This window comes from Arachis hypogaea, chromosome 9, assembly GCF_003086295.3.
Source record: "Arachis hypogaea cultivar Tifrunner chromosome 9, arahy.Tifrunner.gnm2.J5K5, whole genome shotgun sequence".
NCBI classification, from domain to species: domain Eukaryota; kingdom Viridiplantae; phylum Streptophyta; class Magnoliopsida; order Fabales; family Fabaceae; genus Arachis; species Arachis hypogaea.
In genome coordinates this window covers 11,157,186-11,183,996 of record NC_092044.1, presented here as the reverse complement: position 1 = coordinate 11,183,996, position 26,811 = coordinate 11,157,186, and the positions used below count along the sequence as shown (strand labels likewise).

General features: G+C 32.6%; 5 protein-coding genes across 9 annotated transcripts; 2 read left to right on the top strand and 3 right to left on the bottom strand.

Moving 5' to 3' along the window:
- The first annotated feature begins 2,081 nt into the window (after positions 1–2,081).
- LOC112708872 (LRR receptor-like serine/threonine-protein kinase EFR) lies at positions 2,082–6,538 on the top strand. Its single transcript, XM_072201957.1, has 3 exons — positions 2,082–4,061; positions 4,201–4,714; positions 6,150–6,538. Exons 1-3 carry the CDS (start codon positions 2,082–2,084, stop codon positions 6,536–6,538), a joined length of 2,883 nt encoding a protein of 960 aa, XP_072058058.1.
- A 1,477-nt stretch (positions 6,539–8,015) lies between these two features.
- LOC112708871 (probable LRR receptor-like serine/threonine-protein kinase At3g47570) lies at positions 8,016–10,271 on the bottom strand. The gene is made up of 2 exons (XM_072202510.1): positions 8,665–10,271; positions 8,016–8,511 (listed from the first exon to the last, which is right to left on the bottom strand). Exons 1-2 carry the CDS (start codon positions 10,073–10,075, stop codon positions 8,156–8,158), a joined length of 1,767 nt encoding a protein of 588 aa, XP_072058611.1. The 5' UTR covers positions 10,076–10,271; the 3' UTR covers positions 8,016–8,155.
- Positions 10,272–12,639: 2,368 nt separating this feature from the next.
- Positions 12,640–14,899, bottom strand: LOC112710368 (uncharacterized). Of its 4 annotated transcripts, none has more exons than XM_025762547.2 (4): positions 14,555–14,883; positions 13,415–13,487; positions 13,057–13,167; positions 12,640–12,960 (listed from the first exon to the last, which is right to left on the bottom strand). In XM_025762547.2, exons 2-4 carry the CDS (start codon positions 13,485–13,487, stop codon positions 12,809–12,811), a joined length of 336 nt encoding a protein of 111 aa, XP_025618332.1. In that variant the 5' UTR covers positions 14,555–14,883; the 3' UTR covers positions 12,640–12,808. The 4 variants fall into 4 exon arrangements, with proteins under 4 accessions (XP_025618332.1, XP_025618333.1, XP_072058610.1 ...); XM_025762548.3 differs by having other exon boundaries at positions 13,057–13,164; positions 14,555–14,872; XM_072202509.1 differs by lacking the exon at positions 13,057–13,167 and having other exon boundaries at positions 14,555–14,899.
- A 1,246-nt stretch (positions 14,900–16,145) lies between these two features.
- LOC112708869 (probable LRR receptor-like serine/threonine-protein kinase At3g47570) lies at positions 16,146–19,769 on the top strand. Of its 2 annotated transcripts, none has more exons than XM_025760796.3 (3): positions 16,146–17,664; positions 18,186–19,049; positions 19,223–19,769. In XM_025760796.3, exons 1-3 carry the CDS (start codon positions 17,142–17,144, stop codon positions 19,576–19,578), a joined length of 1,743 nt encoding a protein of 580 aa, XP_025616581.2. In that variant the 5' UTR covers positions 16,146–17,141; the 3' UTR covers positions 19,579–19,769. The 2 variants fall into 2 exon arrangements, with proteins under 2 accessions (XP_025616581.2, XP_072058608.1); XM_072202507.1 differs by having other exon boundaries at positions 16,165–17,526.
- A 33-nt stretch (positions 19,770–19,802) lies between these two features.
- On the bottom strand, positions 19,803–23,248 carry LOC112710365 (uncharacterized). Its single transcript, XM_025762546.3, has 2 exons — positions 22,596–23,248; positions 19,803–20,530 (listed from the first exon to the last, which is right to left on the bottom strand). Exons 1-2 carry the CDS (start codon positions 22,879–22,881, stop codon positions 20,160–20,162), a joined length of 657 nt encoding a protein of 218 aa, XP_025618331.1. The 5' UTR covers positions 22,882–23,248; the 3' UTR covers positions 19,803–20,159.
- Positions 23,249–26,811: the final 3,563 nt, after the last annotated feature.

Here is a 26,811-nt window from a genome sequence, read left to right as displayed (position 1 = left end):
CAACATAAAAAATTAAAAACAAGATATTATAAAATTCATAAAGTAACACACTAAAATTCTAGAATTTATTTTCTTAAACTATGCTATTTATATGAGACGTGCGGATATGCAGATCTGCAGATTGGATCCGTGAATATCACTATCAAATCTGCAATCCGATTCTATTATAGTACAGATCAGATCTAATCCGATCCAATTCTGCAGATCAGATAATATTCATAAAATTTAGATCGAATACAAATAATTACTATAAATATACAAATATTTTTTTATTTATGTGCAACCATAATTACTCAATAGTGATTGGTAAGTAATATATATGTACACACAGACATTCTCACAAATAAGAGATTTTCTTCGGAGTCTCTTGCACGTTAAAGAAGTCTAAGAAGAAATTACTTTGCATCATGCTTGATTTTTCTTCCGCTTTTGGATTCGCATGAGAATTATGGTCCACTTATATTAATTAATTTACAAAGAAGTCAAGAATAGTAAGAAATTGTTTTAGCTGATGGCATCTTCCATATTTTCATTTAACATAATATGAACACTAATGTTAGTCTAATGTCCCATTATGGGTCCGCCCCTGATTAAGCTAAAGTTTATACTTTATACAGTGGTTTATATCACTTTCTTTTCCAGTATTTCCAACCAAGACTAGCAATATATATTTGAGTTATGTTACAAGTATACTAAAATTAGTCATTAAAATTTATAAAATACATGCTGAAATATAAATACACATTGAAATAAATTAAACCACATATATATTTATATACAAATATATCGATTGTTAATTTTAGTGACTAATTTTAATATACAAATAGCATTTTTATATATATTAACTGATCATTATAAATTCCTTTTGTCATCACTAGCTTGTTATCTCATGCATTGCGTACTGATCCAATCGATCATCAAAAACGATAAACAAAATTCTCCAAAGCGCCTTTGACACGCTAAAGTAACCAAAATTATTTCATCTTTGGAAATCAAGAATAGGTTTGGTGTGGAGAAAATTTATTTTTATTTTTTAATATCTTTTATTTTGAAGATTTTATAAAAAAAGTAAAAATAATAAAAATTTATTTTTATTTGTTATTATTTATTATTTTATTTTTTCAAAAAATCCTGAAAATAATAAATATTAAAAATGAAATACTTAATACCAATAATCAAACCCTAAGTCTAACCCACCATCATTTAAACTAAATCATTATGTAAGCAAAAAAAAAAAAAGCTAATGTTCACTTCGTTTTTTACTGGAATTATTTAATTGATATAGAATGTCTTTCTCAAATTAATTATTTATTTTTAGTTTATATTATTATTATTAGATTTTATTTAACATCTATAAATTTGAAAAAAATGCAAAAATACATTTTATCAATCACAAGTTCACAACATATTTTTTCTGTTATTATAATTTCCATTACTTAATAAATATTTGAAGGGTATAAAAAGTAGAAAAAAGATAAATGAGTTATTGAAATTAAAAAGACAATTAATTTGATGTAAAAATAGAACTAAAAAAGATCTTTATTATGAGAAGAGAATATCATTAAATAGTTTTTGGTAAGCTATCAACAAAGTTAATCTTTTGACATAGTTAAGTTAGATTTTTTAAATAAATAATATAAATTAATTATTTACCAACATGTGATTTTTTTAAAAACATATTTATATTTTTCCTTTTTTTTTCCTCTCATTTGCAGTACAAATAAAATTAAAAAAAAAAGAGAACATATAAATATTTTTAAAAAATACATATTGGTAAATAATTAATTTATTTTATTTATTCAAAAAATCCTAGTTAAGTTAGTGTTTTAAAAGATTAATTTTTATTTACTTTCTCAAGCAATATGAAAATCTAAATAACTTTTGCTAGTATATATAGAAACCAAAAATCCAAAATAAACGTTAACTAGCTAAGCAATGAGAACAGGGTGGGGTAGGGGGCAAAGAATTCCACAAAATTTAGAAGTATACATAGTAGCACTCCAATATTTTAATCCATAAAGCACTATCACATTTTTCCATTGGCATAAACATTCATATACTCAAATTTTTCCAACCCAACAATGCTTTTTTCTACCTTGACAACCATCTTTCTTTTTTGTGTAACATTGCCATTGATTCACCCTACAATAACCGCCGCTAGCACCACCTTAGGAAATAAGACCGATTTTGTGACATTACTTCAAATTAAAAAATCAATATCAAGTGACCCTTATGGAATTTTGGTGTCATGGAATACTTCTAACCATTTTTGCAGCTGGGGTGGAGTCACATGTGGCATCAAACATCAACGAGTTGTGATGTTGAACCTTAAAGAGTATCATTTGAGTGGGACCATATCTCCTTATATTGGCAACCTTTCTTTCTTGAGAATTCTCAACCTTCTTAGCAACAAATTTTATGGAGAAATTCCAAGAGAGTTGGGCCGTTTGTTTAGACTAAGGAAACTCAACCTTTCAAACAACAATTTGACAGGGGAGTTTCCTATTAGTTTAACTAATTGCTCTAAACTAAGATACTTAAATTTTTCAGCAAATAGTTTTCATGGAAAAATACCAATTGAGGTTGGTTCTCTTAAGAAATTAGAAAAGTTGAGTCTTTTTAAAAACAATTTTGGTGGGAAAATTCCACCCTCCATAGGAAATATCTCTTCCCTTAATGTCTTTTCCATAGCAGTTAATAACTTGGAGGGAAAGTTACCTGGAGAATTTGGACAACTGAAAAAGTTGTCCATGTTAGTGATACTTTCAAACAGGTTTTCTGGTATGCTTCCTTCTTCATTTTGCAATATGACATCTCTTGCTTTCTTCTCAGCTGCAGAGAACCAATTTCACGGCTCGCTTCCGGCCGGCATGTTCTCCGCCCTCTCGAATTTGCAAATGTTTGAAATTGGAATGAACCAAATTTCAGGTCCAATCCCAACTTCAATAGCAAATGCATCTTTGCTTCAAAAATTTGATATTGGTTTCAACAACTTTGTTGGACAAGTTCCATCTGTTGAAAAATTGCAACATCTTACCTGGCTAAACTTAAATTACAACAATCTTGGCAGTGGTTCAGATGGTGATTTGGACTTTATAACATCTTTGGTTAATTGCACCAAATTGGAAAATTTGGTTCTTGGTTCCAACAAGTTGGGGGGTATTTTACCCATCTCAATAGGCAATTTGTCCACCCAACTCATTGAAATAAGTCTCTTTGTTAATCACATACATGGAACTATTCCTGAAACAATAGGGAATAACATAAATTTAATTTCTTTGTATTTGGGTGACAACCACTTTAGTGGGAATGTTCCAAATTCTTTTGGAAAGTTTCATAAGATGCAATCTTTAGATGTGGGGCAAAACCACCTTTTAGGTGAGATACCTCCCTACTTGGGAAATCTCACTCAATTGGTTGAAATAAGCATTGCAAACAATATGTTGGAAGGAAAAATTCCACCCATTATTGCAAACTGGCAAAAATTGCAGATTCTAGACTTTTCTAGAAACAATTTTGCTGGTGAGATACCTCAGCAGATTTTTGGACTTCCTTCCTTGTCAATATTTTTGAACTTATCTCATAACTCATTCAATGGCAATCTATCTGTTGAAGTGGGATCCCTTTCAAGCCTTGACACTTTAGATATCTCCCATAACTATCTCTCTGGGGAGATTCCGGAGACGATCGGCGAGTGCAAAAGCATGGAGTATCTGGATTTACATGGGAATTCCTTCAATGGAGTGATACCTTCATCAATAGCTTCATTGAAAGGACTTACTCATTTGGATCTCTCACTAAACAATCTGTTTGGAACAATTCCAATAGAATTGCAAAGCCTTTCATTTCTAACATACTTGAATCTTTCTTTCAATAACTTGGAGGGCAAGGTACCAATAGAGGGTGTTTTCAAGAATGCGAGCGCAATATCAGTAGCCGGTGATCATAATCATCTTTGTGGTGGTATATCAGAGTTGAATCTAGCAGCATGCCCTGCTACTATTGTGTTAAGAAACAAGCACCATAATTTGAAGCAAGTAGTAATCATCGTTTGTGTGATTGTTTGCTTTCTGTTATTTTCAACTCCTGTCTTGTGTTATTGGATCAAAAAGAGAAAAAGACCATCATTTTTATCATCTTGGAAGTCATCAATATTCCAGCTTCCTATGGTGTCATACAAAATTCTACACCATGCAACAGAGGGGTTTTCCACTAACAACTAAATTGGATTTGGAAGCTTTGGTTCTGTCTACAAGGGATTTCGTTGCTATAAAGGTAATGAACATCGAAACGAATGAAGCCAACAAGAGTTTCATTGCTGAATGTAATGCACTGAAGTTTATGAGGCGTAGAAATCTTGCAAAGATTTTAACTTGTTGCTCAAGCATTGATTTCAAAGGCAATGATTTCAAAGCATTGGTGTTTGAGTACATGGCTAACGGAAGCTTAGAAAAGTGGTTGCAACCTTGTGGTGAAAGCATTGAAGATGAATCACATCCATTGGACCTTGCTCAAAGATTGAACATTCTAATTGATGTGGCAAATGCATTACATTATCTTCACTATGAATGCGTGGAACCAATCATTCACTGTGATTTAAAGCCAAGCAATGTGCTCCTTGATGATCACATGGTTGGTCACGTGACTGATTTTGGGTTAGCAAGGCTTCTCACAGATTCTAATCAGCAATCTACCACCATTGGGTTAAAGTTTAGTTTTTAACTAATTTTAATTGTTAAATCAGTTTTTACTTTTTAACCTTTTAATTTATTTGACAAATCAATTCTATTTCTATCTCAAATTTTGGTAAAAAAAATTAGATAAATTAATCTCCACCATAATAGAGATAAGAAAATTTCTTGAATAAATTTTTTCACGTAAATAGCAATTTGATATGGACTAATTAATTTGTTGAAAATTTTTGGAGACTGATTGAACAATTAAATAATAACTTGATTATTCTTCTGGTCTTTGTAGTTTAAAATTTTTAATTAGGTTTTTATAATTTAAAAGTTTGCAATTGAATTTATGAATTAGATAAAAAATTTTAATTAGGTGTTATAATTTAAAAGTTTGTTAAGAAATATACTGTTTTAGAATATTTATTTTTGTGTTTGATGTAGAGAAATTATAGAATATTCTGAAAGCTAATATTATAGAATTATTGTATTTTTTCTAAAAAATAATAACTAATAAAGATCTAAATACAAATTTTTATATAATATAAAAATTTAATTACAAATTTAAACTATAAAAATTTAATTAAAATTGTGATAAAACTATAAAAATTATAGAATAACCAAACTATAACTTATTAAATACTAAAATGTGTGATAAAAAAAAAGTCTTTGTTGGTTTATTTAATGCATTATACTCGGACACTTTTTCCTTATGTTTGCGTTCAATATGTTTCACGTAACTTTTAACATTTCTATTGGAATATTAATAAGGAAAAGTATAGTATCAATATATTATTTGTCAATTTATTGTCAATAATAATTAATTATTATATTTTAAATACATGTATAAAGAAGTCACCAAAAAAAAAAATACATGTATAAAGAGATATATCCAGAAAATACATCTATAAAGACATTTTTATTAGACACGGTCATAAAAAAGACATTTTTATTAGACACATCTATAAAAACACTTTCATAAAATATCGTTATAAACAAGAGTAGGCAGAAATTGATAGAAATGCTCGTAGTAACTTAGCGAGATTGTATTAATAAAAGTTTATCTATCATGTGTCATAAGGACATATGTTAATATTACAAAACAAAAAGAAAATTTATTGAAAATATAAAGGTGCATTTAATTTGTGTTTTTATTTCCAATATTTTCTATTTTTTGAATTTTATAAAGAAAAAAATAAAAATAATGAAAACAATAAAATTTTATTTTTTGTTTTCAGTTTTTGTTTTTACTTTTTTTATAAAATATAAAAAATAAAAAATACTAAAAATAAAGACAAAAAATAAAACTACAAACCAAATACTCTAAAAATTCAAATTTTTAATACATTTATTTTATATTTATTAAATAAAAATATTTAAAAATTTTTATTAGTGATAAGCTTATCATTTAGTCCTTACATAACACCTTAGCTAAACCCTATTAATAATCTACTGTATAAACTATTACAGAGTATGGAATAGGTTCTCCGGTGTCAATGCAAGGTGACACATATTCTTTTGGAATTTTAGCATTGGAAATGTTAAGTGGAAAGAGACCAACGGAAGAAATGTTCAAAGACGGAGAAAATCTACATCATTATGTGAGCATGGCATATTCAAACAACCTGTTAGAGATTGTGGACTCAACTCTTTTCACAAATCAAATACAACGAAGATCCACTGAGGAAGAAAGCATTATAGAGAATGTGATCATCATTCTTCCAAAAGAAGAGACTTGTGTGTTTTCTCTAACAAGAATTGCACTTGCTTGTTCAATGGAATCTCCCAATGACAGAATGAACATCAAGGATGTTATTAGGGAGCTCAATCTTTCTAGAAGTGCATTTCTTCATGGTTAAATATAAATGAATGTTAGATCATATAATCACCCTTAAAGAATTTTGTATTGGATAAATTAATCTATACAAATTTACAACTTATTTTGAAAAACTTGTATATTTTGAAAAAAACATGTAGTTTTTTTTTTTAATTTCAATTTATGGAAAATAATTCAAGTCTAGAACCCAAAAATATAAATATAAATATAAATAAATACAGGTTACAAGGCATATCTTTTTAGTATTAGATTTGGACATACAATTTTATACTTTTATAAATTTATGTGATGACAACAAAAAATAAAATTACGTATTTGATTATTATTTGCATTAATTGTTCGATAAATATTTAGCATCACTTATTCAATACATCAATATTAATTAAAACATTTAATATCATAATATAAAATTTGAGTGGTGAAATATTTCAACATGTTAAAATTTTAAATAATATAACATTGAGCTAGTTTATTTTTGATACATGGATAAAATAAAATATATATACCGTCTTTTAATTAAATATATTTTTTTAGATAACCATTCAAGCGATGAATATAAAAATAGTTATTTTTATTGACTTAATATGACATGACAGGACTTTAAAATTAAAAATCAACCATTTAATTTAACATATATATAATTTATTGTGCTCTACAATAATTTAGAAATCAAATATTAATTTGAAGTACTTAAAAAAAGTTATAATATATAATTTATAATAACCATTATATATATATGGGGCATAGAAATCTATTGTCTTGTATTGATTGATTCTATTATACGCTGTTGAATGTATGAGTTTCTGTGTCTGATACATCTATTTAATCATCTGCTTATTTTTCTTGTACTCTTCTTTTCAACCTTTTCACATACAAACTCGTTCATATCCATATGGACGCTGCCTAGCTCATCGAATATCCTAATCCTAATTGTTAATAGCGACTTACATTAATAAGTTGAAGCCCACAACAAATATGTCAACGGCAAAGAATATCTAATGTTGACAGAGACAAATTAGAAAGAAAAAGAAAATGTTATTTTTCATCAATAATTGACTTGTGTTAATAATTGTGATAAATATCTGGTCATTGATCAATAATCAACAAAAGAATTCAATTCTTTCACGTTCTTTACTCTTAATTTGTTATTCCAGTCAATAAAGGAATGAACCATTTTCTTCCTTACAAAGTAGTAACCAGAAATTAGAGAACAAAAGATACAGTGACCGTTAACAAAGAAATAAAACATGTCCACTGTTGACTAGCAATAAAAGTGAAAAAAATTCAATGATAAATCACGTAATAGATGATTAAATGAACAGACAATAAGTGTGTTTTCTTTGTTATATGTTATTTTTAGTAAATTCCCAAAATTGCCTCCAACTTTTTTATTCCAATTTTTGTTAACAACAAAAAGATTTTAATTTTAATCCGTGTAAAGCGTTTTACATCGTCGTTCGATGACATTCATTCTTTTGGATAATTATTTACGCAGTCAATTTTGTTGATATGATATTACGTAGTTAGGTGCATGTGTAAAAATCAGTCATATTATGTATACACTAAAAATCGATCACCAAATCAATTAGACACAATTCTTTGTTATTGTACTCATTATTTAGTAGCATTCATTTATATATCAATCTTGAAGAAATATATCTTTGGTAAGGTTTAGCTCCCTAGTGACATCTGCCATGTTCATTCTTTCATTCGGTGATTCAACTGAACAAGCAAGTCCAATTCTAATTAGAGAAAATACACACATGGTTAGCTTCTTTGTGTAGTTTTCTTCTTCTCCAATTTGTTTTGGCAAAAGAGTTGAGTCCATAATCTCTAGAAGATTGTTTGAGTATGCCATCTTCACATAGTTATGAAGATTGTTATCATCTTTAAACATTTCTTCCATTGGCCTCCTTCCAGTGACCATTTCCAATACTAGAATTCCAAAAGAATACACATCACCTTGCATTGACACCTCATAACTCATTCCATACTCTGTCAAAACAACATGCCAATACCACATTTAAAAAGTGAAAACAATAAAATTATGTTTTTCGCTTTCACTTCCTCTTTTAGTTTTTCCTTTTCACAATTTTAAAAACATTGAAAATGGAAAGAGAGAATAAGATTGGATGAAAGAGATTATACCTGGAGGAGCATATCCAATAGTTCCCTTGAACACAGTTGTGGTAGATTGATTATGAGGATCACCATTAGTCATTGAGAGAAGCCTTGCTAATCCGAAATCAGTCACATGAGCAACCATGTCATCATCAAGAAGCACATTCTCTGGCTTTAGATCACAATGAACAACAGGTTGTTCACATCCATAGTGAAGATAATGTAATGCAGAAGCCACATCAACAACAATATTTAGTCTTTGAGTAAGGTCTAATGTATATAGCCTATCTGTGATTTCAGCACTAGGATGCAACCACTTTTCTAAGCTTCCATTAGGCATGTACTCAAACACTAATGCTTTAAATTCTTGGCCACTATAATCTATGCTCGAGCAACATGTTAAAATCTTCACCAGATTTCGATGCCTGATAAATTTTAGAGCATTACATTCAGCAATGAAACTCTTGTGAGCTCCGCTCATTTGAAGGTTTATCACCTTTATGGCGACGAACTTGTGTTCGGATTCAAGGAATCCTTTATACACACAACCAAAGCTACCAGATCCAATCAAGTTACTGGTAGAAAACCCCTCTGTTGAATGATGTAGGATTTGGTATGACACCATTGAATACTGATTTGTTGATGCTGTCAAAGATGATGTTCTTTTTTTCTTCTTGCTCAAGAAAACAACAACAACAATTGAAAGCAAAATAAGGCATACAACCACACAAATTACGATTATGGCTAGCTTCAAATTATGGTGATTGCTTCTTGCCATAACATTGGCAGGGCATGGTGCAAGATGTAACTGTAAGACACCTCCACAAAGCTTATTATTACCAACAATTGAAATTGCAGTTGCATTCTTGAATACACCCTCCAATGGTACCTTCCCTTCTAGCATATTGAAAGACACATTCAAATATGTTAGAAGAGAAAGCCTCTGCATATCTGTTGGAATTGATCCGGACAAGTTATTTCGCGAGAGATCCAAATGAGAAAGGCCTTTCAATGAAGCTATTGATGAAGGTATCATACCACTGAAAGAATTACCATGTAAGTCTAAATATTCCATACGTGTGCACTTTCCAATAGTCATAGGAATCTGCCCAGATAGATAGTTATTGGAGAGATCCAAAGTTCCAAGGTTTCCAAGAGCTCCAACCTCAACAGGAAGAGTGCCATTCAGTGAATTATGAGATAAGTTCAGATTTGTGGACAAGGATGAAAGGCTAAAAACTTCCACTGGTATAGCACCACTAAAATTGTTTCCTGAAAAATCTAAGTACAACAAGTTTTGCCAATTTCCAATACTTGGTGGAATTTTCCCATGCAACATGTTGTTTGAAATTCTTATTTCAAGCAGTTGAGTGAGGTTACCAAAGGAGAAAGGTATGTCACCAATAAGGTGGTTTGCACCCAAACTCAATAGTTGCATTTTCTGAAACTTTCCAAAAGAATTTGGAACAAACCCGGTAAGTTGGTTATATTCCAAATTCAAGGTAATTAAGTTTATGTTATTGCATATAGTTTCAGGGATAGTTCCATGTATGTGATTAAAATCTAGACTAATTTCAGTGAGTTGAGTTGACAAATTCCCTATAGAGTTGGGTAAAACACCTCCAAAATTGTTGGAACTCGAAACCAAACTTTCCAATTCAGTACAATTAATCAAAGATGTTATGAAATCCAAGTCTAGAGCTGAATTACTACCAAGATTGTTGTAGTTTAAATTTAGCCAATAAAGATCCTTCAGGTTTCCTAGATTTGGAACTTTTCCAACAAAACTGCAATAGCCAATATCAAAAAGTTGAAGTGAAGATGCATTTGAAATAGAAGTTGGAATTGGACCTGAATTTGATTCCCTCCAATGCCAATCTCTTGCAGACTGATGAGGTTGGAGAACATGTTGGATGGAAGAGAGCCATGAAACTGGTTTTCTGCAGCATAGAAAAGAGCGAGCGAGGACAGATTGTAAAGCGAAGAAGGAAGCTCCCCGGACAGTTTATTAGCACCAATGGCAAAACCTGATAAGCCTTTTAATTTTCCAATTTCTTCAGGTATCTTGCCTTCCAAGTAATTATAACCCATAGAAAGAATACTTAGAGAAGAGATATTCCATATGGAAGATGGAATTTCTCCAGAGTAGTTATTCTTGTTAAGACTCAACTTTTCAAGCTTCTTAAGAGTGCCAATCTCCATTGGTATTCGGCCGTAGAGATTGTTACTCGACATGTTTAGAAGCCTTAGCTCCGAGCAATTAGTCAAACTGACAGGAAACTCTCCTGTCAGTTTGTTATCCGGGAGGTAGAGTTGTTGTAATCTGAATAAACGACCTATCTCCCGAGGGATTTCTCCATAGAAGCTATTGCTCGCAAGGTCGAGAGTTTGCAAGAAAGAAAGATTTCCAATGTATGGAGATATTGTGCCATGCAACTGACATAGTTGAAGGCTCAAGTGTTGCACTCTTTGATGCTTAATGCTGCATGTGATTCCATGCCAGTTGCAGAAGTGGCTTGAAGTATTCCATGAGCTTAAAACTCCATATGGGTCATTGGATATTGATTCTTTAAACCGAAGCAATGCTATAACATCGGTCCCATTTCCTAAAATGTTGGTGGCTAGTGAAGCTTTAAGCCACACAAAGAATACATAAAAGAAAAGGAGTCGCATTGAAGTTAAGAACATTGTTTGGATATTAATTTTTGGTTTGCAAGTTGAAAATTGCAGTGCTTGTTTTTTTTTTATACACAATGGGAGATGCTTGCAGCCGATCGTATGTCACTTTTTTCAAAAGATGATGCAAATTGATTTTGTTTTCCGCTGTAATTTAATAGAGAAACCGCAAATTAATTGAGAAATTGTTCACATTGTAAAGATTTTTTTCTTAATGAATTGCTTTTTGTTAGTCAACTTGCCGGCCATGACAGTTGCAACCTACAAAACTATATGAGAAGCGACTAAAGAATATAAACTCATGTGCAGTTATCATTATGTGAAGTTAATAATTGAGAACTGTTAAATGATTTGATGTATTTTACTAAATTGTCATTTAATAATTTTTTACTATCAACTTCACATAAAAACATCGAGTTTTCACCAATTAAAAATTATATATCTAAAATAAATATAATGAATAGCTAGCTTTTATTATTATTTGCATTCCATGAGTACACACTTGATAGAAAATAGAAGATATCTATCTGATCATGCTCTCTCTTAGCGTTGTGTTCCTTAATTTTATTTTTTATTTGCATAATTAAAAATCATTATTTAGTAGTATTTTTCAAAAGTTTATATAGATTTCGTTCGTTATTACCATATTATTGCAAATATATAACCCTTAAAAGTTACATAACATACCAGTATGTATGAGCCACATATGCTACACAAATGGCCAAGAACAATGACTCGCGCGTGAACAATAAATGGGGAAGTTTACTTTGAGAAAGGCCGACATTCGTAACCGGATGGGTCAAAATATAGAAAATAATTATTAAGACCTTTCAGAGTTATGCAGTTCTCTACTTAATAAAGTATATTTCAGACAATAATGTATCTTAGTTAGTAATAGCTTTATCTTAAAATGTCGCTCCACTATCAATTATGATATCAGCATGATCCAAGTAATATGGTGTATCATGTATGTTTGATTAATGAGTAAAGTGACAATTAAATTATCGGGAATTTTGACTTCGGACTAATTAAATTTTTTTAAAAAAATAATACTAATCAAGTCTTTTAGTAAATGGTGGACATATATATTTTTCAGTCAATAAATAGTGTGAAATAAAACGAAGTTGTTCATGTATTTTGTTATTTACAATTATCAAAGTTGCGAAAATCGGACCGGTCAATACACCGGTGAGATTATTGGTTTAATGGTTCATTGGTTCGACTGGGGTTCAACCGGTTTAATTAAATATTAAATAAAATTATTAAAAAACTTAAAATAATCTTAAGTATATAAATTCAATCATTTCTAACTTAATAAATTTAATATTTCACATAATAAATTATCCATTACTTAATATTAGAAGTTCACAAACAATTTCAAACATCAAAGTTTATAACTAAAAAAAAAAAACGTACATAATGACAAACCCATAATGTTCTACATTCAAAAGATACAATTACTAGCAAGTTTTCAACTAATCAAAGGTGCAACTCATCAAAAATCATAATTATCATTAAGTGTTCCAACATCTCCATCATAAACAGGTAATCCAAAGCCACCATCATCAGAAGTACCACCAAAAGAAGCTGTATTTGAAGAATCAGCAACATTAGAGAAATCCACATCAAGTTCCACATCTCCTCCATCTAATAAAATAAAATAGAAAACCAAGAAAAAATTAAAGTTACAACTTTACATCAGATATTGAGAGGAAGTGAAACAAGTTTTGCTATTTCAATCACCTTTAGGATATGAAGGCATATCATTATCCGTATAAATTAAATTTTCAATGCCTTCGATGTCTCCATTAGTAAATTCAGGATCATCTTCATCCGGCATTACCCAAAAATCTACTGTGACAATGCTTTGAATGTCAATTGGATTTTTTTTGTTTTCCTCCAAAAGCCTTTTGAATTGAAGTTCAACATCTTCAGTTACTTTGTTACAAACTTTAATTTGTTTAGGGATTTTTGCAAGATGATATTTCATTCTATATATCCCCTCCATTGTAAGTATTCAACCAGAAAATACATGTATATTGAGCCTTGTTATTTTTGTCATACTTCACTGTAAAATACTGCCAAGCTGGATCAGATTTACCTCTGGATGAACCAGTTTGAGAATCTTGAACAGCATTATCTTGTGGCTGTGGGTTACTTTGTGATTGTTCCATCTATAACAATCAGAAAATCAAAGACAAGAAAACAACTTCAGAAAATCATGAAAATAATGAAACAGCAAGCATATTCAGAAGCAGCAAACAGAAACAGCAAAAAATATTCATCATGATTCATGAAGCAACAAACAGAAGCAGCAAAACATATTCAAAATCAACCACAGCAATCATGAAAATAATGAAGCAGCAAAAAATATTCATCATGATCATGATACTGTTTGTTCTAGTGATTAGTGAATTGTTCTATGGTACACAACCTGCAGGCATATTTCACGCAAATCAATGGCACATTGAATAAACTAAACACAGTATGAACTAGCTAGAACTGCATTTTCTTTCTTTCCTATTCATACTAAGTTCCAATATGATTTCTATTAACACTACTAGAGTCATGATAAACTTTGATGTTCGATACTTCTGCAAATGCAGTTGCGTGAATATATTGATGACACAGAAGATTATATCAACATACAGGTATATATGATATTCATTTGGTCATGTATATGAAAGATAACTTTTGCTGCCTAGATAATTGACACTGTTCATAATATATGTAATTTGTTCATGCAGCTTGACAGTCACAGAAATCAACTGATTCAGATAAAATAAAAATTTCAAACTATTTCCATTCAAAAGCAACAAAAAAATTCATCATGATTCATGAAGCAACAAACAGAAGCAGCAAAACATATTCAGAATCAACCACAGCAATCATGAAAATAATGAAACAGCAAACATATTCAGAAGCAGCAAAAAATATTCATCATGATTCATGAAGCAGCAAACAGAACAGGCAGCATAGAAAATAAAAAACAAAAATCAAGATCAGAACATATTCAGAAGCAGCAAACAGAATAAGCGAGCTCATAAATCAAACATAAATCAAGATCAGAACCTCAGAAAATCAAAAACAAAAATCAAGAAGGCAGCATAGAACATGCGAGCTCATAAATCAAGATCAGAACCTCAAAAAATCAAAATCAAGAAGCATAGAACTCATAAATCATAATCAGAATTCAGAAGGAAGCAAGTTCAAAATAAAGAAGACAAGAACAGAGTCTTACCGGCGAATGAGGAGGCGGGCTCGGCGAGCTTGGCGACGAGGAGGCGGGCTCAACGCGGTGGTGGTCGCGGCTGTTGTGGATGGCTGTGGGTGGCGAATGAGGAGGCGGGCTCGGCGACGACGAGGCGGGCTCAGTGAGAAGCAGAACGCGGTGGTGGTCGCTGCTGCTGTGGATGGCTGTGGGTGGCTTGGTGGTTTCTGGAATCTGGAGCTTGGTGGGCGGTGGCAATGGTGGCCTTGGTGGGTGAATGGCCGCTGGCGCTGAATGCACTTGGAAAGGGGAAGAAAGGGGAGATTGGGGTTAGTGGCATAGTAGATTAGGGTTAGGTTACGCGTACGCCTTTCTATTTTTTCTTTTTTTTAAAAAAAGCCAAAACGACGTTGTTTGGCATCTGAAGTTGCAAACCACTAAACCGCCAAAAAATCGGACGGTTCTTCCGGTTTGCCGATTAACTGCTGGTTCGACTGGTTTTTCCACCAGTTCTTTGCCAGTTGGTTTTCGAGGTTATCCGGACCGGCTAGGTAACCGATTCCTGGTTATTCCGGTTGAACTGACTGGTCCGGTCCGGTTTTCAGAACCATGACAATTATATACGTTCTGTTATTGTAACATGAGTATGAAAACTATGTAATTTTGGACAGTATTTATTATCTTTTGAGTTTCTATATAATCTTTATCAACTTTTTTTATTTATCACTAATCTTACTAAAATAAGTAATATTTTGCTTTAAAATTGTTATATACATAACACTCCTTTTTAAATAGACACATCAGAGTAATTAATGATACATACGGTTAAGTTTTACTTAATGAATTAATAGAAGAATATAATCTGTCTACCATTTGCTATCGTAGAGGACTAAATTAATAGAGGACCAAATTGATATTTTTTTTTTTTGCTTCAAGGACTAATTAGTCAAAAATTAAAATTTTTAGAAGTCTAATTATCATTTTACTCTAAAATTTTTTAAATAAAAGTAAAGGAATTTTTTTTTAAAATAAATAATTTAATTTTTTTATCGAAATTTGTAATTTATAGCATATTTACTAATTTACACCACATTCATTTATCTCGTTTACACTATAAACGAGATATGTGTATTTTTTTCAAATTTTAGTATAAACGAGACAAATCAATATGATTTAAATTAGTAAATACGCTACAAATTACATATTTCAGTAAATAAAATAATTAAATTATTTATTTAAAAAACCCGAAAGTAAAGATATTAGAAAAAATATAAAATTAAAACATATTTTTTGAAAGTTAAAGCTTTCCATCATTTTAGAAAATATTTATTTACTTAGGGAAGCAAGCAGGTAAAAATAGGAACCTCTCTAATTAGACATGAAGTGAAACAGAGTCACTTCCTTGGACTTGGAGATTTTTTTCATCTATCTCCACTCTTATTCTCCTCTCGGGTATCTCTCTATTATTTTTCTTTTAGAATTTAAAATTTTAAAGAAATTAGCTCGCTCGAGCCCTACTTGGATAGTTGGATCATGCTGACATCATAATCGATAATAGAACGAGATTTTAAGATAAAACTTACTACTAACTAACATATATCGTAATCTGAAATATTATTGTACTTTTGAAAGTCTAATAATTTTTCTGTATTTTGATTTTTGACCCATCTCGTTAGTAGTCTTCTCAAACTAAACTTCTCCATTTCTTGTTGTTCATACCCAAGAGATTGTTCTTGGCCCTTTCAAGCATTGGTATCTTCATTTATGTACTGATTACATCACTATTAGTCAACATGCTAAATTTGCACGGCATGGACAATGTGGTTGTTATAAGGTTAGAAATCGCAATTGCAATTAATCTTCAAGCGTTTACCCATTGAGTGATTGAGTCAATGGACCAAACTTATTAGGAATCAATTAATCATGAATGGTGATTGATCTCTGTATTATGAAAACTTTTGTGTTTCTCTTCTTTGGATATTTCAAAATCAGCCATTAAATCGGTCATTTATGTAAAACACATGTTAGAATATAGATATTTTTTGTATACAAGTAACATTTTTTGACGAATATAAATAGAAGTGGCATATGATCAGCTGTAGAATCTCACACTGGAAAAAACAGTATTACAATTTTCAATTTGCAAACCAAAAGAAAATATCCAATGCTTTTCCCTTCAATGGGACTCCTTTTCTTTTATGTATTCTTTGTGTGGCTGAAAGCTTCATTAGCCACCAACATTTTAGGAAATGAGACCGATGTTATAGCATTGTTTCGGTTTAAAGAGTCAATATCCAATGATCCATATGGAGTTTTAAGCTCATGGAATACTTCAAGCCACTTCTGCAACTGGCATGGAATCACATGCAGCATTAAGCATCAAAGAGTGCAACACTTGAGCCTTCAACTATGTCAGTTGCATGGCACAATATCTCCATACATTGGAAATCTCTCTTTCTTGCGAACTCTCAACCTTGCGAGCAATAGCTTCTATGGAGAAATCCCTCGGGAGATAGGTCGTTTGTTCAGATTACAACGACTCTAACTCCCGGATAACAAACTGACAGGAGAGTTTCCTGTCAGTTTGGCTAATTGCTCGGAGCTAAGGCTTCTAAACATGTCGAGTAACAATCTCTACGGCCGAATACCAATGGAGATTGGCACTCTTAAGAAGCTTGAAAAGTTGAGTCTTAACAAGAATAACTACTCTGGAGAAATTCCATCTTCCATATGGAATATCTCTTCTCTAAGTATTCTTTCTATGGGTTATAATTACTTGGAAGGCAAGATACCTGAAGAAATTGGAAAATTAAAAAGCTTATCAGGTTTCGCTATTGGTGCCAATAAACTGTCCGGGGAGCTTCCTTCTTCGCTTTACAATCTGTCCTCGCTCGCTATTTTCTTTGCTGCAGAAAACCAGTTTCATGGCTCCCTTCCATCTGACATGTTCTCCAACCTCATCAGTCTGCAAGAGATTGGCATTGGAGGGAATCAAATTTCAGGTCCAATCCCAACTTCCATTTCAAATGCATCCTCACTTCAACTTTTTGATATTGGCTATTGCAGTTTTGTTGGAAAAGTTTCAAATCTAGGAAACCTGAAGGATCTTTATTGGCTAAATTTAAACTACAACCATCTTGGTAGTAATTCAGCTCTAGACTTGGATTTTATAACATCTTTGGTTAATTGTACCGAATTGGAAAGTTTGGTTTTGAGTTCGAACAATTTCGGAGGTGTTTTACCCAACTCCATAGGGAATTTGTCAGCTCAACTCACTGAAATAAGTCTTGATTTTAATCAAATACATGGAACTATCCCTGAAACTATATGCAATAACACAAATTTAATTGATTTGGATTTGGAATACAACCACTTTACTGGGTTTATTCCAAATTCTTTTGGAAAGTTTCAGAAAATGCAATTATTGGGTTTGAGTGCAAACAACCTTATGGGTGAGATACCTATCTCTTTGGGTAACCTCACTCAACTGGTTGAATTAAGCATTTCAAAAAATATGTTTTATGGGAAAATTCCACCAAGTATTGGAAATTGGCAAAACTTGTTGTACTTGGATTTTTCAGGAAACAATTTTAGTGGTGCTATACCAGTGGAAGTTTTTAGCCTTTTCTAACATATTTGAATGTATCTTTCAATATGCTAGAAGGGAAGGTACCATTGGAGGGTGTATTCAAGGATGCAACTGCAATTTCAATTGTTGGTAATAATAAGCTTTGTGGAGGTGTCTTACAGTTACATCTTGCACCATGCCCTGCCAATGTTATGGCAAGAAGCAATCACCATAATTTGAAGCTAGGCATAATTGTTATTTGTGTGGTTGTATGCCTTATTTTGCTTTCAATTGTTGTTTTCTTGAGCAAGAAGAAAAAAAGAACATCATCTTTGACAGCATCAACAAATCAGTTATCAATGGTGTCATACCAAATCCTACATCATTCAACACAGGGGTTTTCTACCAGTAACTTGATTGGATCTGGTAGCTTTGGTTCCGTGTACAAAGGATTCCTTGAATCCGAACACAAGTTTGTCGCCATAAAGGTGATAAACCTTCAAATGAGTGGAGCTCACAAGAGTTTCATTGCTGAATGTAATGCTCTAAAATTTATCAGGCATCGAAATCTGGTGAAGATTTTAACATGTTGCTCGAGCATAGATTATAGTGGCCAAGAATTTAAAGCATTAGTGTTTGAGTACATGCCTAATGGAAGCTTAGAAAAGTGGTTGCATCCTAGTGCTGAAATCACAGATAGGCTATATACATTAGACCTTACTCAAAGACTAAATATTGTTGTTGATGTGGCTTCTGCATTACATTATCTTCACTATGGATGTGAACAACCTGTTGTTCATTGTGATCTAAAGCCAGAGAATGTGCTTCTTGATGATGACATGGTTGCTCATGTGACTGATTTTGGATTAGCAAGGCTTCTCTCAGTGACTAATGGTGATCCTCATAACCAATCTAGCACAACTGTGTTCAAGGGAACTATTGGATATGCTCCTCCAGGTATAATCTGTTTCATCCAATCTTATAAGGACTTTTTTAGTTTAAATTTTTATTCTCTCTTTCCATTTTTTTAAAATTGTGAGAAGGAAAAACTAAAAGAGGAAGTGAAAGCGAAAAACATAATTTTATTGTTTTCACTTTTTAAATGTGAAATTGGCATGTTGTTTTGACAGAGTATGGAATGAGTTGTGAGGTGTCGATGCAAGGTGATGTGTATTCTTTTGGAATTCTAGTATTGGAAATGGTAACTGGAAGGAGGCCAATGGAAGAAATGTTTAAAGATGATAACAATCTTCATAACTATGTGAAGATGGCATACTCACACAATCTTCTAGAGATTATGGACTCAACTCTTTTGCCAAAACAAACAGGAAAAGAAGAAAAATACACAAAGAAGCTAACCATGTGTGTATTTTCTCTAATTAGAATTGGACTTGCTTGTTCAGTTGAATCCCCGAATGAAAGAATGAACATGGCAGATGTCACTAGGGAGCTAAACCTTACCAAAGATGTGTTTCTTCAAGATTGATATATAAATGAATGCTACTAAAAAAATCTGTTCAATAACAAATAGGGAAATGCAAAGTTTGCAACTCATTAATAGTAGATTTGTATGTTTTTGGTTGGAATTTCCTTTATTTATCTGTAGATTTGCCATAACTTTTGTCTTCATTGTCAACTTATTAATAGTTCCATCTTTATTCAACTCATGAATTATGATAGTGTATTGGAGCATTTTCAATTAATTAAGCCTTTTTACAAACATAGGAAATTTTAAATTTGCATTAAAGCACTAGGTTTTACATAAAATTTGAATGTCAAGATGCATCTCCAAGCATAAATAAAAAATAAATAAGCCAACTTGTTCTATGATTCTACTCTAGATTTTCATTTGTATCGTCAATATTTCTGAGCTACAAAACTGCCAACTCCAAAATCTTTTTTTCCATTGAAAAAAAAAAAAAAGGAAACCACTAGATTAGAATGAGGCAACTGTTAAGCAATGATCTAAAACAAAGGAATCATATGTGATTTCGCAGCCAAATCAATGATGGTACAATGATATATTTTCCTAAAAAGGTTCGCCAACGAAATTCTACTTTTTTTTCCTCAAACCTTGTGTCGTGATGCTTGAGCCTGAAGATTCTGGTTGTCTTCCAAGAGCCTGTCGTATTCGAGTAGTAGATCCGCGGCTTGTTTTTGAAGCGACTCAACATGAGCTTCGGCAGTTTCGACTCTTTTGTCCTTCTCTTCGGACTCCGCCTTTATCTTCTTCAAACTCTCCGAAAGAGTTGAAATCTGTTCCTTTAGCTGCTTTATCTCCTTAGAAGCTTTATCTTGCTTTTCCTTAAGCAGCACGTTTTCTTTCTGAAGGCTCTCTAGTTCTTCTCTAGAAGCTCCTGCATTACTCCGTAACTTACTAAGCTTTTGCATATAATGGTGGACACGATCAATTATGAATCCAAGGAACAATGTAAAACCTGCAACAACGAATTATCGCATACATGCAGATTCAGCTTTGTAACAAAATGTCAATATATATATATAACTTGGCGAAGGTTAAAAGATGAAACTTTGTATGCTGTTGAAAATCAAAGAACCAACCATGAAAATGGGAATTTCATCAAGGATTCAGTTCTAAGCAAGTTTCTGGCTATTGAAAAGTATAACTTCAGCTTTGTCCACAACTCCGAAGGAAATCAGATAGTGACTGAAGTTTTTGAATGTATAGTGATAAACTGAAGATTGATGGACTATAATTGGTAATTAAAGGATCAGCAAGAAAAAGAACATACGTGTAGCCAAACTTAGAATGAAAATATAGATGATAAGATTGAGTAAGAATCATGGCTAATCAAAATGATCATGAAACAAACAGAAACATTACTAGTCCTATAGACACTTTAGTACATCTGAAGACACACCTAATTCCTTATTCATTTCCTGCCCAACTAATACACAATATTTGGTCCTATTTCTTACCATAAACATATTCATAAGATTTACACAACAAAAGAAGTAGGAGCTCTACTCAATGCCTACAAATCGGTACTTCCATTTAGGGAAATGAGTTCTCAGTGAAGCATGGAACTACAAGGTACATCTACGCGCAAAAGTAGCAACTTAAGAACTATCAATTCAACTTTGAAATTTCGAATCCAATATGCTTTATGGGAAAGCATTCAGCAGTTAATGCTCCCAACATGGTAACAACCGGTATCTACATGTCTTACTAGGGAGTAGGGACCAACTAATCTGGTTCAGGGTTTAGTCACAATTAAGGCTCTTCGTCCTTCAAGGGAGTGTGTTTAGTGGGGATCAAACCCAGAAGCTCTTCCCACGTACCCATCTTGCATTGCCAACTGAGCCACACCACATTGGTATGTTCCCCACTCCTTTAACCACACTAGTTTATCCACCAGGTCCAAAACCGATAAAAACTTGAAGCACACCCGCATCAATAATCACCATGAGTATACCTTCACTACCACCACTCTTTTCACTTTTCAAAACTAATGCTACAATAGATTCTACTACCATTGTGTCACCATCTCATTCAACTTGTAAATACCAGTACTACTTATTCCATCAGATTTAGTACCACTTAGTACTTAAAAAAGACAATTATTATTGTCAATTCTATTGTGACTTGTGTCAGTATAATTACATGAACATTCAAAACAAATTGAAGAGAAAACATCAACAATTTAAAAAAATTTGAAGTATATGCCATATACTTCGATAATCAACAAATGAACACACACCAACATGACAGAAGATCCGACTTTCCATTTACCAAGTTTGATCCTAAGGCAAGAGGCTTGATCATATTTCAATTATTCATCAAGCTTTTTCAAGTTATGAAATTATTCAGTTACCTTAGTCCTAAATTCTCAGTATCACAGCTTAGGCAAAGAAAAGCTAAACCAAGTTTGAATACAGAACCAACTAGTTGAATTTAAGGAAATCCTCTCACAATCTATGAAGTACTACAATACACAGAGTGGAGTTTTATAGGAATCACATTCAACTAGGGAACAAAATAAGCTGCAATTGGTTTAATTTCCTTAAAATTCAACCACAAAAGAAATGTGCCAAATTTCTACACAGCCATTTTTAACCATGGAAGCCCTTTCTTTTAAGGTATTGATACCGATGTAGATTACTTAATGCCGACTCCAAAAGGAGCTTCCTGTGCTTCCTATTCTCTCTGATTCAAACATTTTCCATATAGGGCTATGTAAGGCCTGCAACAGCCAACATAAAACTTCGTCGCACCCCAATGCATGGACACTACTCAGTAACGTCTTTTGATCTATGTAGCCGACCCCACTTAGTCGGAAAAAGCTTTGTTAACTAGTCACTTATGATAACAACTACAAAAATGCTATTCGTATACCAAAATCAGCCACTAATGTATTTATGTATAAATACATGTGTGATTTAATTTAGCATAGTCCTAAGAACTATGTGTCTTAGACAAACAAACAAACAAACAAATAGGATCACATGAGCTAGAAGAACAAGAAGCAAGAATGTTCATACCCATAAGTGAAGCTTCAAGGACATGAGTCCTCCAGAGAACTTGATCCATGGGTGACATGGTACCAAGCTTAGCACCTTTATTCTGGATCTTGACAATACTCATGAGGCTTGAAATCAGAATAACAGACATTGTCCCAGCAATTGTCTTCACTGTAGCTGGACCCTTCCCCATCTTCACTTGTTCAATTGTCTTCATCATAAGCTCCCTCAATGGCCCAACTTTCACTAACAAAAGAAACCCCATCACACACTCCACAAACAGAACCATATACAACAACTGAATCATTCTCTTTCTTTTTCTCTATAAACACACCAACCCCACTGCAAAGAAATCAGAGAAACGGAAGGAATCTACTACCCCAACAACCACATATACTTTCATTAAAAGGTACCCTTTATGCCCACCAATGAAAACAAGAAGGAAAGGAACACATGCGAGTTCAGTGAGTTAGTTGTAGTAGTGTAATGTATGAACACTTGTCTGATTAAGGAGTGTATTGGGTTGCAAAAAGGGTTTTGCTTTGTTTGAAGATCATGAAGTTGAAGCGCTTAAGAAGTAGGAAGAGGCGTGTGAGTCACTGTGTCGCACTCAAAAGGTAAAGTACATTACAAGACAAGGATAACACAATTTACAACAAAAGAGAGACCAGTCTGGGATAAAATAAAATAATGGAATTTAAAATACAAAAAAATAATTGAAATTAGTTGTTAAAAATTCAAACCATATTCAAATGTCACAAAATTACACTATTGGTAAATGTATACTCTCAAGTCTGAAACAAATTAGAAATATGATTTTGGATGTCATGTTTTGAAATAATAATTAGAAATGTGATACTTTATTCTTCCCCTTATTTTAAATTTACTAAATATAAAATTTATTTACCACTTATAAAAATAGCATTTTTTATTTTTTTTAGAATTTTGAAATATTTTAGATTATTTTATTATTAACAATTTTAGAGAATATTTTTGTCAATGGCTTAGTAATTTGAAAATAAAAATTTACAGTTTACTTATGAGAGCGCATTTGAATTTCCATTAAAATTAAAAAAAAAAGTTAAAATTATTTTTAAATTTGTTAAAAGTTCAAAATATTTTATACCCTTATAGAAGTTATATATTCTAAAAGAATTATAGAGGATTTTGATGTTCTTTTGTTTTCTATTAAAATTTAAGAAAATGAGATATTAGTATTCTAAAAATTTAATATTTTATATTCAATGAATTTTTTTATAATTTTTGTCAATAATAAAAATAGATGAATTACACATCTATATAATTTTTTATTCAAATTGATTTAAACTGGTCTAACACAAACAAATAAAAAAAACTTAATCCCATTAAACGAGTGTGTATCACACGTGCCCAACCTCGCAAAAACGTTTAACATTTATTTGCGTCTTCACTATGAACCAGCGTTCCTTCTTCAACTTTAAAATCGCTATTGGAGAATTTCAAATCTTTCTCAAAATCTCTCAAAGTTTCATAGCTTTTTGTCAATAATAAAAACAGATGGACTACTTATCCATATAATTTTCCATCCAAATTCATCCAAACTAGCCCAACAAAAAAAAAAAAAACAATTCCATTAAATGAGCATGTATTACACGCGCCCAAACCTCTGAAAACATTTAACATTCATTCGCGCCTTCACTATGAAACAACGTTTCTTCTTCAACCTTGAAACCGCTACAGGAGAACTTCGAATCTCTCTCAAAACTCGATCGTTTTCTCTGCAGAAACTACTTCTACTTAGGAATCGCGAGAAGATTTCAAAAGGAAGAAGAAAAAAACAAACGAAAACAACAACAGAGATTGCGAAAGGTATGATAAAAACTACTATTCATTTAAAATCTCGTAATCTCGCATTTTTCTTAGTTGCATTTTAGGTTTACTGGATTGAGTTGCTTCGTTTAGTAGATCAACTTATTCTGAATCATTTTTTTTTTTGTGTAATTATGGCATAAGAATGGAAATGTGTTCTTATTTTCATTCAGTTCAATAGAGTTGGTCATTTTAATTCACTTGATTGTTAGTGTGTTTAGTTGAGTTCTTTTGTATGCAGAAATGCTTTTGTTGCTAATTGAATGTTTATCACATTTTATTCAAAACATGAATGGTGTTCTATTCACTGGAGTTGGTAATTTTCATTCATTTGATTGTTAAGTGTTCAGTTGAGTCCTTTTGTAACACCCTAATTAGCCTAAGCTTTACCTCGCATCGTAAAGCAAAGGTTAATCAGAGATTACGATAGTTCAAAGCTCATACAAATAGTATATAGAAAGAATTAGTATAATCTAGAAGCCCGATGAAAGTTATAGCTCAAAACAGGATTTAAAAAGCACAAAACGTACTAACGAAGCTTCTAACTTAAAGCACAAGAAAAAAAATATAATATAACAAGAGATAATAGTATAATATCATAAGAATCTAACCACGGCTCGCGGAGTTTAAGCCGACTAGTCATATATACAGACAAACAGAAACCAGACAGTAAAATAGCTTATACAAGTTTTTCTCTCTCAAATACAAGCCTCTAGGCAAAACAAAATACAAAAGATAAGAGACATATACAAAATAAACAAAAGACTCCAAGAGTATCAGGATCCTCCATTTCTATCTCCATCCAAACAACTCACCGAGGTAGGTTGTGACCTGCATCTGAAAAACAATAAAAGAATATGGTATGAAAACCAGAGGTTCTTAGTATGGTAACAGTGCAAAGTGATGTAGGATATAAGACCCCGGGATGCCAAAGGCAATCCTAGAACTTCATATCCATCACATATCTCATCTTAAGGCATACTAAAACAATAAAGCATATCCATATAAATCTTAACATAAATAAACAAAGTAATCTATCTTAGGGGATTTCTATTCCAACCAAACACCGCTGTCCTAGAGCCTTCACCAACCTATCCTCCATGCGATCCGATCGCCACCGCCTTCCTAACCTCCTCAATCCCACTAGAAATCACAATTAATTACAATGCAAGTAAAACACATGTAGAAGCATATAAGGCAAATAATACAAGTAGCAATTAGGCATGTTATACAAATAGGCAAACAATTACAAGTCGGCAAAGCATACAAACAAATAGAAAATATACATGATGAATGTTTGTCCTACCGGCTGTGATATCACATTGTCGGTTCAACTGCCAACCTGACACACCTCCATGGAGATGTCGCCCTTCGGAATCATCATTGGGAACCCCCGAGATATAGTGCTCGGATCACTGTCCAAGATTTTGTGCCTGCACACTCTATTGATCCGAAAGGATGCGAGCGGGATACTCTTGCCACGGACCTCACATCTCAACGCGAGCGGGACGAACCACCACCCTTACGCCGCCGCCGCTACCTCGACAAGCGGGATCCAATTGCCGTCCTTGCCGGGCGTATAGCGTCTCATAATTCTCAATATAAAACAGTAGTTCAGTGATTTTTCAGAAAACATTTTCAACACATCAATGAATCATCATTGTACATTCGAGTCCTCGACTCTTCTCAACCACTGTCCAATCAACATTTTCATTTTGAGTCCTCGACTCAGCTTAACTACTGTCAAAACAATCTTTATTTCGAACTCATCAGTTCGTCAGTTCTCATCTCATATATCAATCATTCTTCACATACCATCAAACTATTCTCAGTACAATAGAAACCTAATCTTCCGTTTTCTAATTTTTCATAAGAATATCAACTAAAACCCTTATGTTATTTCCCATGTTTCGAATGCCCAAAACTAGGCCCAATAGTCTTAAATTGATATCACAGAAGCTTACAATCTTATTGGGAAGGTGAAATAGTTGAAAACAAAATTTAAATTTGAGAAACAGGACGTGTGCGTACGCACAGGGGTGTGCGTGCGCACGCCTAGGAGAAGTTTCAAAACTTGTGCGTACGCATAAAGGAGTGCGTACGCACAGGTAAAAATTTTTACAATTATGTTTCGCTCGTACAAGCTGTGCTAGCGCTCTTAACAGACTGACCTTCCCAACGTGTGCGTGCGCACAGGGCTGTGCGGACGCACAGGTTGTAATTCCTCATTGGGTATGTGCGCGCACAAGCCTTGCTAGCATTGCAAACAAGGAGCCTTTTCCTGTGTGTGCATATGCACAAGTCTGTGCGTTCACACAGGTTTAAATTTTCGCAGGATTGTGCGTGCGCACATACCAGAAATCAAAAAATTCTACAACTTTGCAGAATT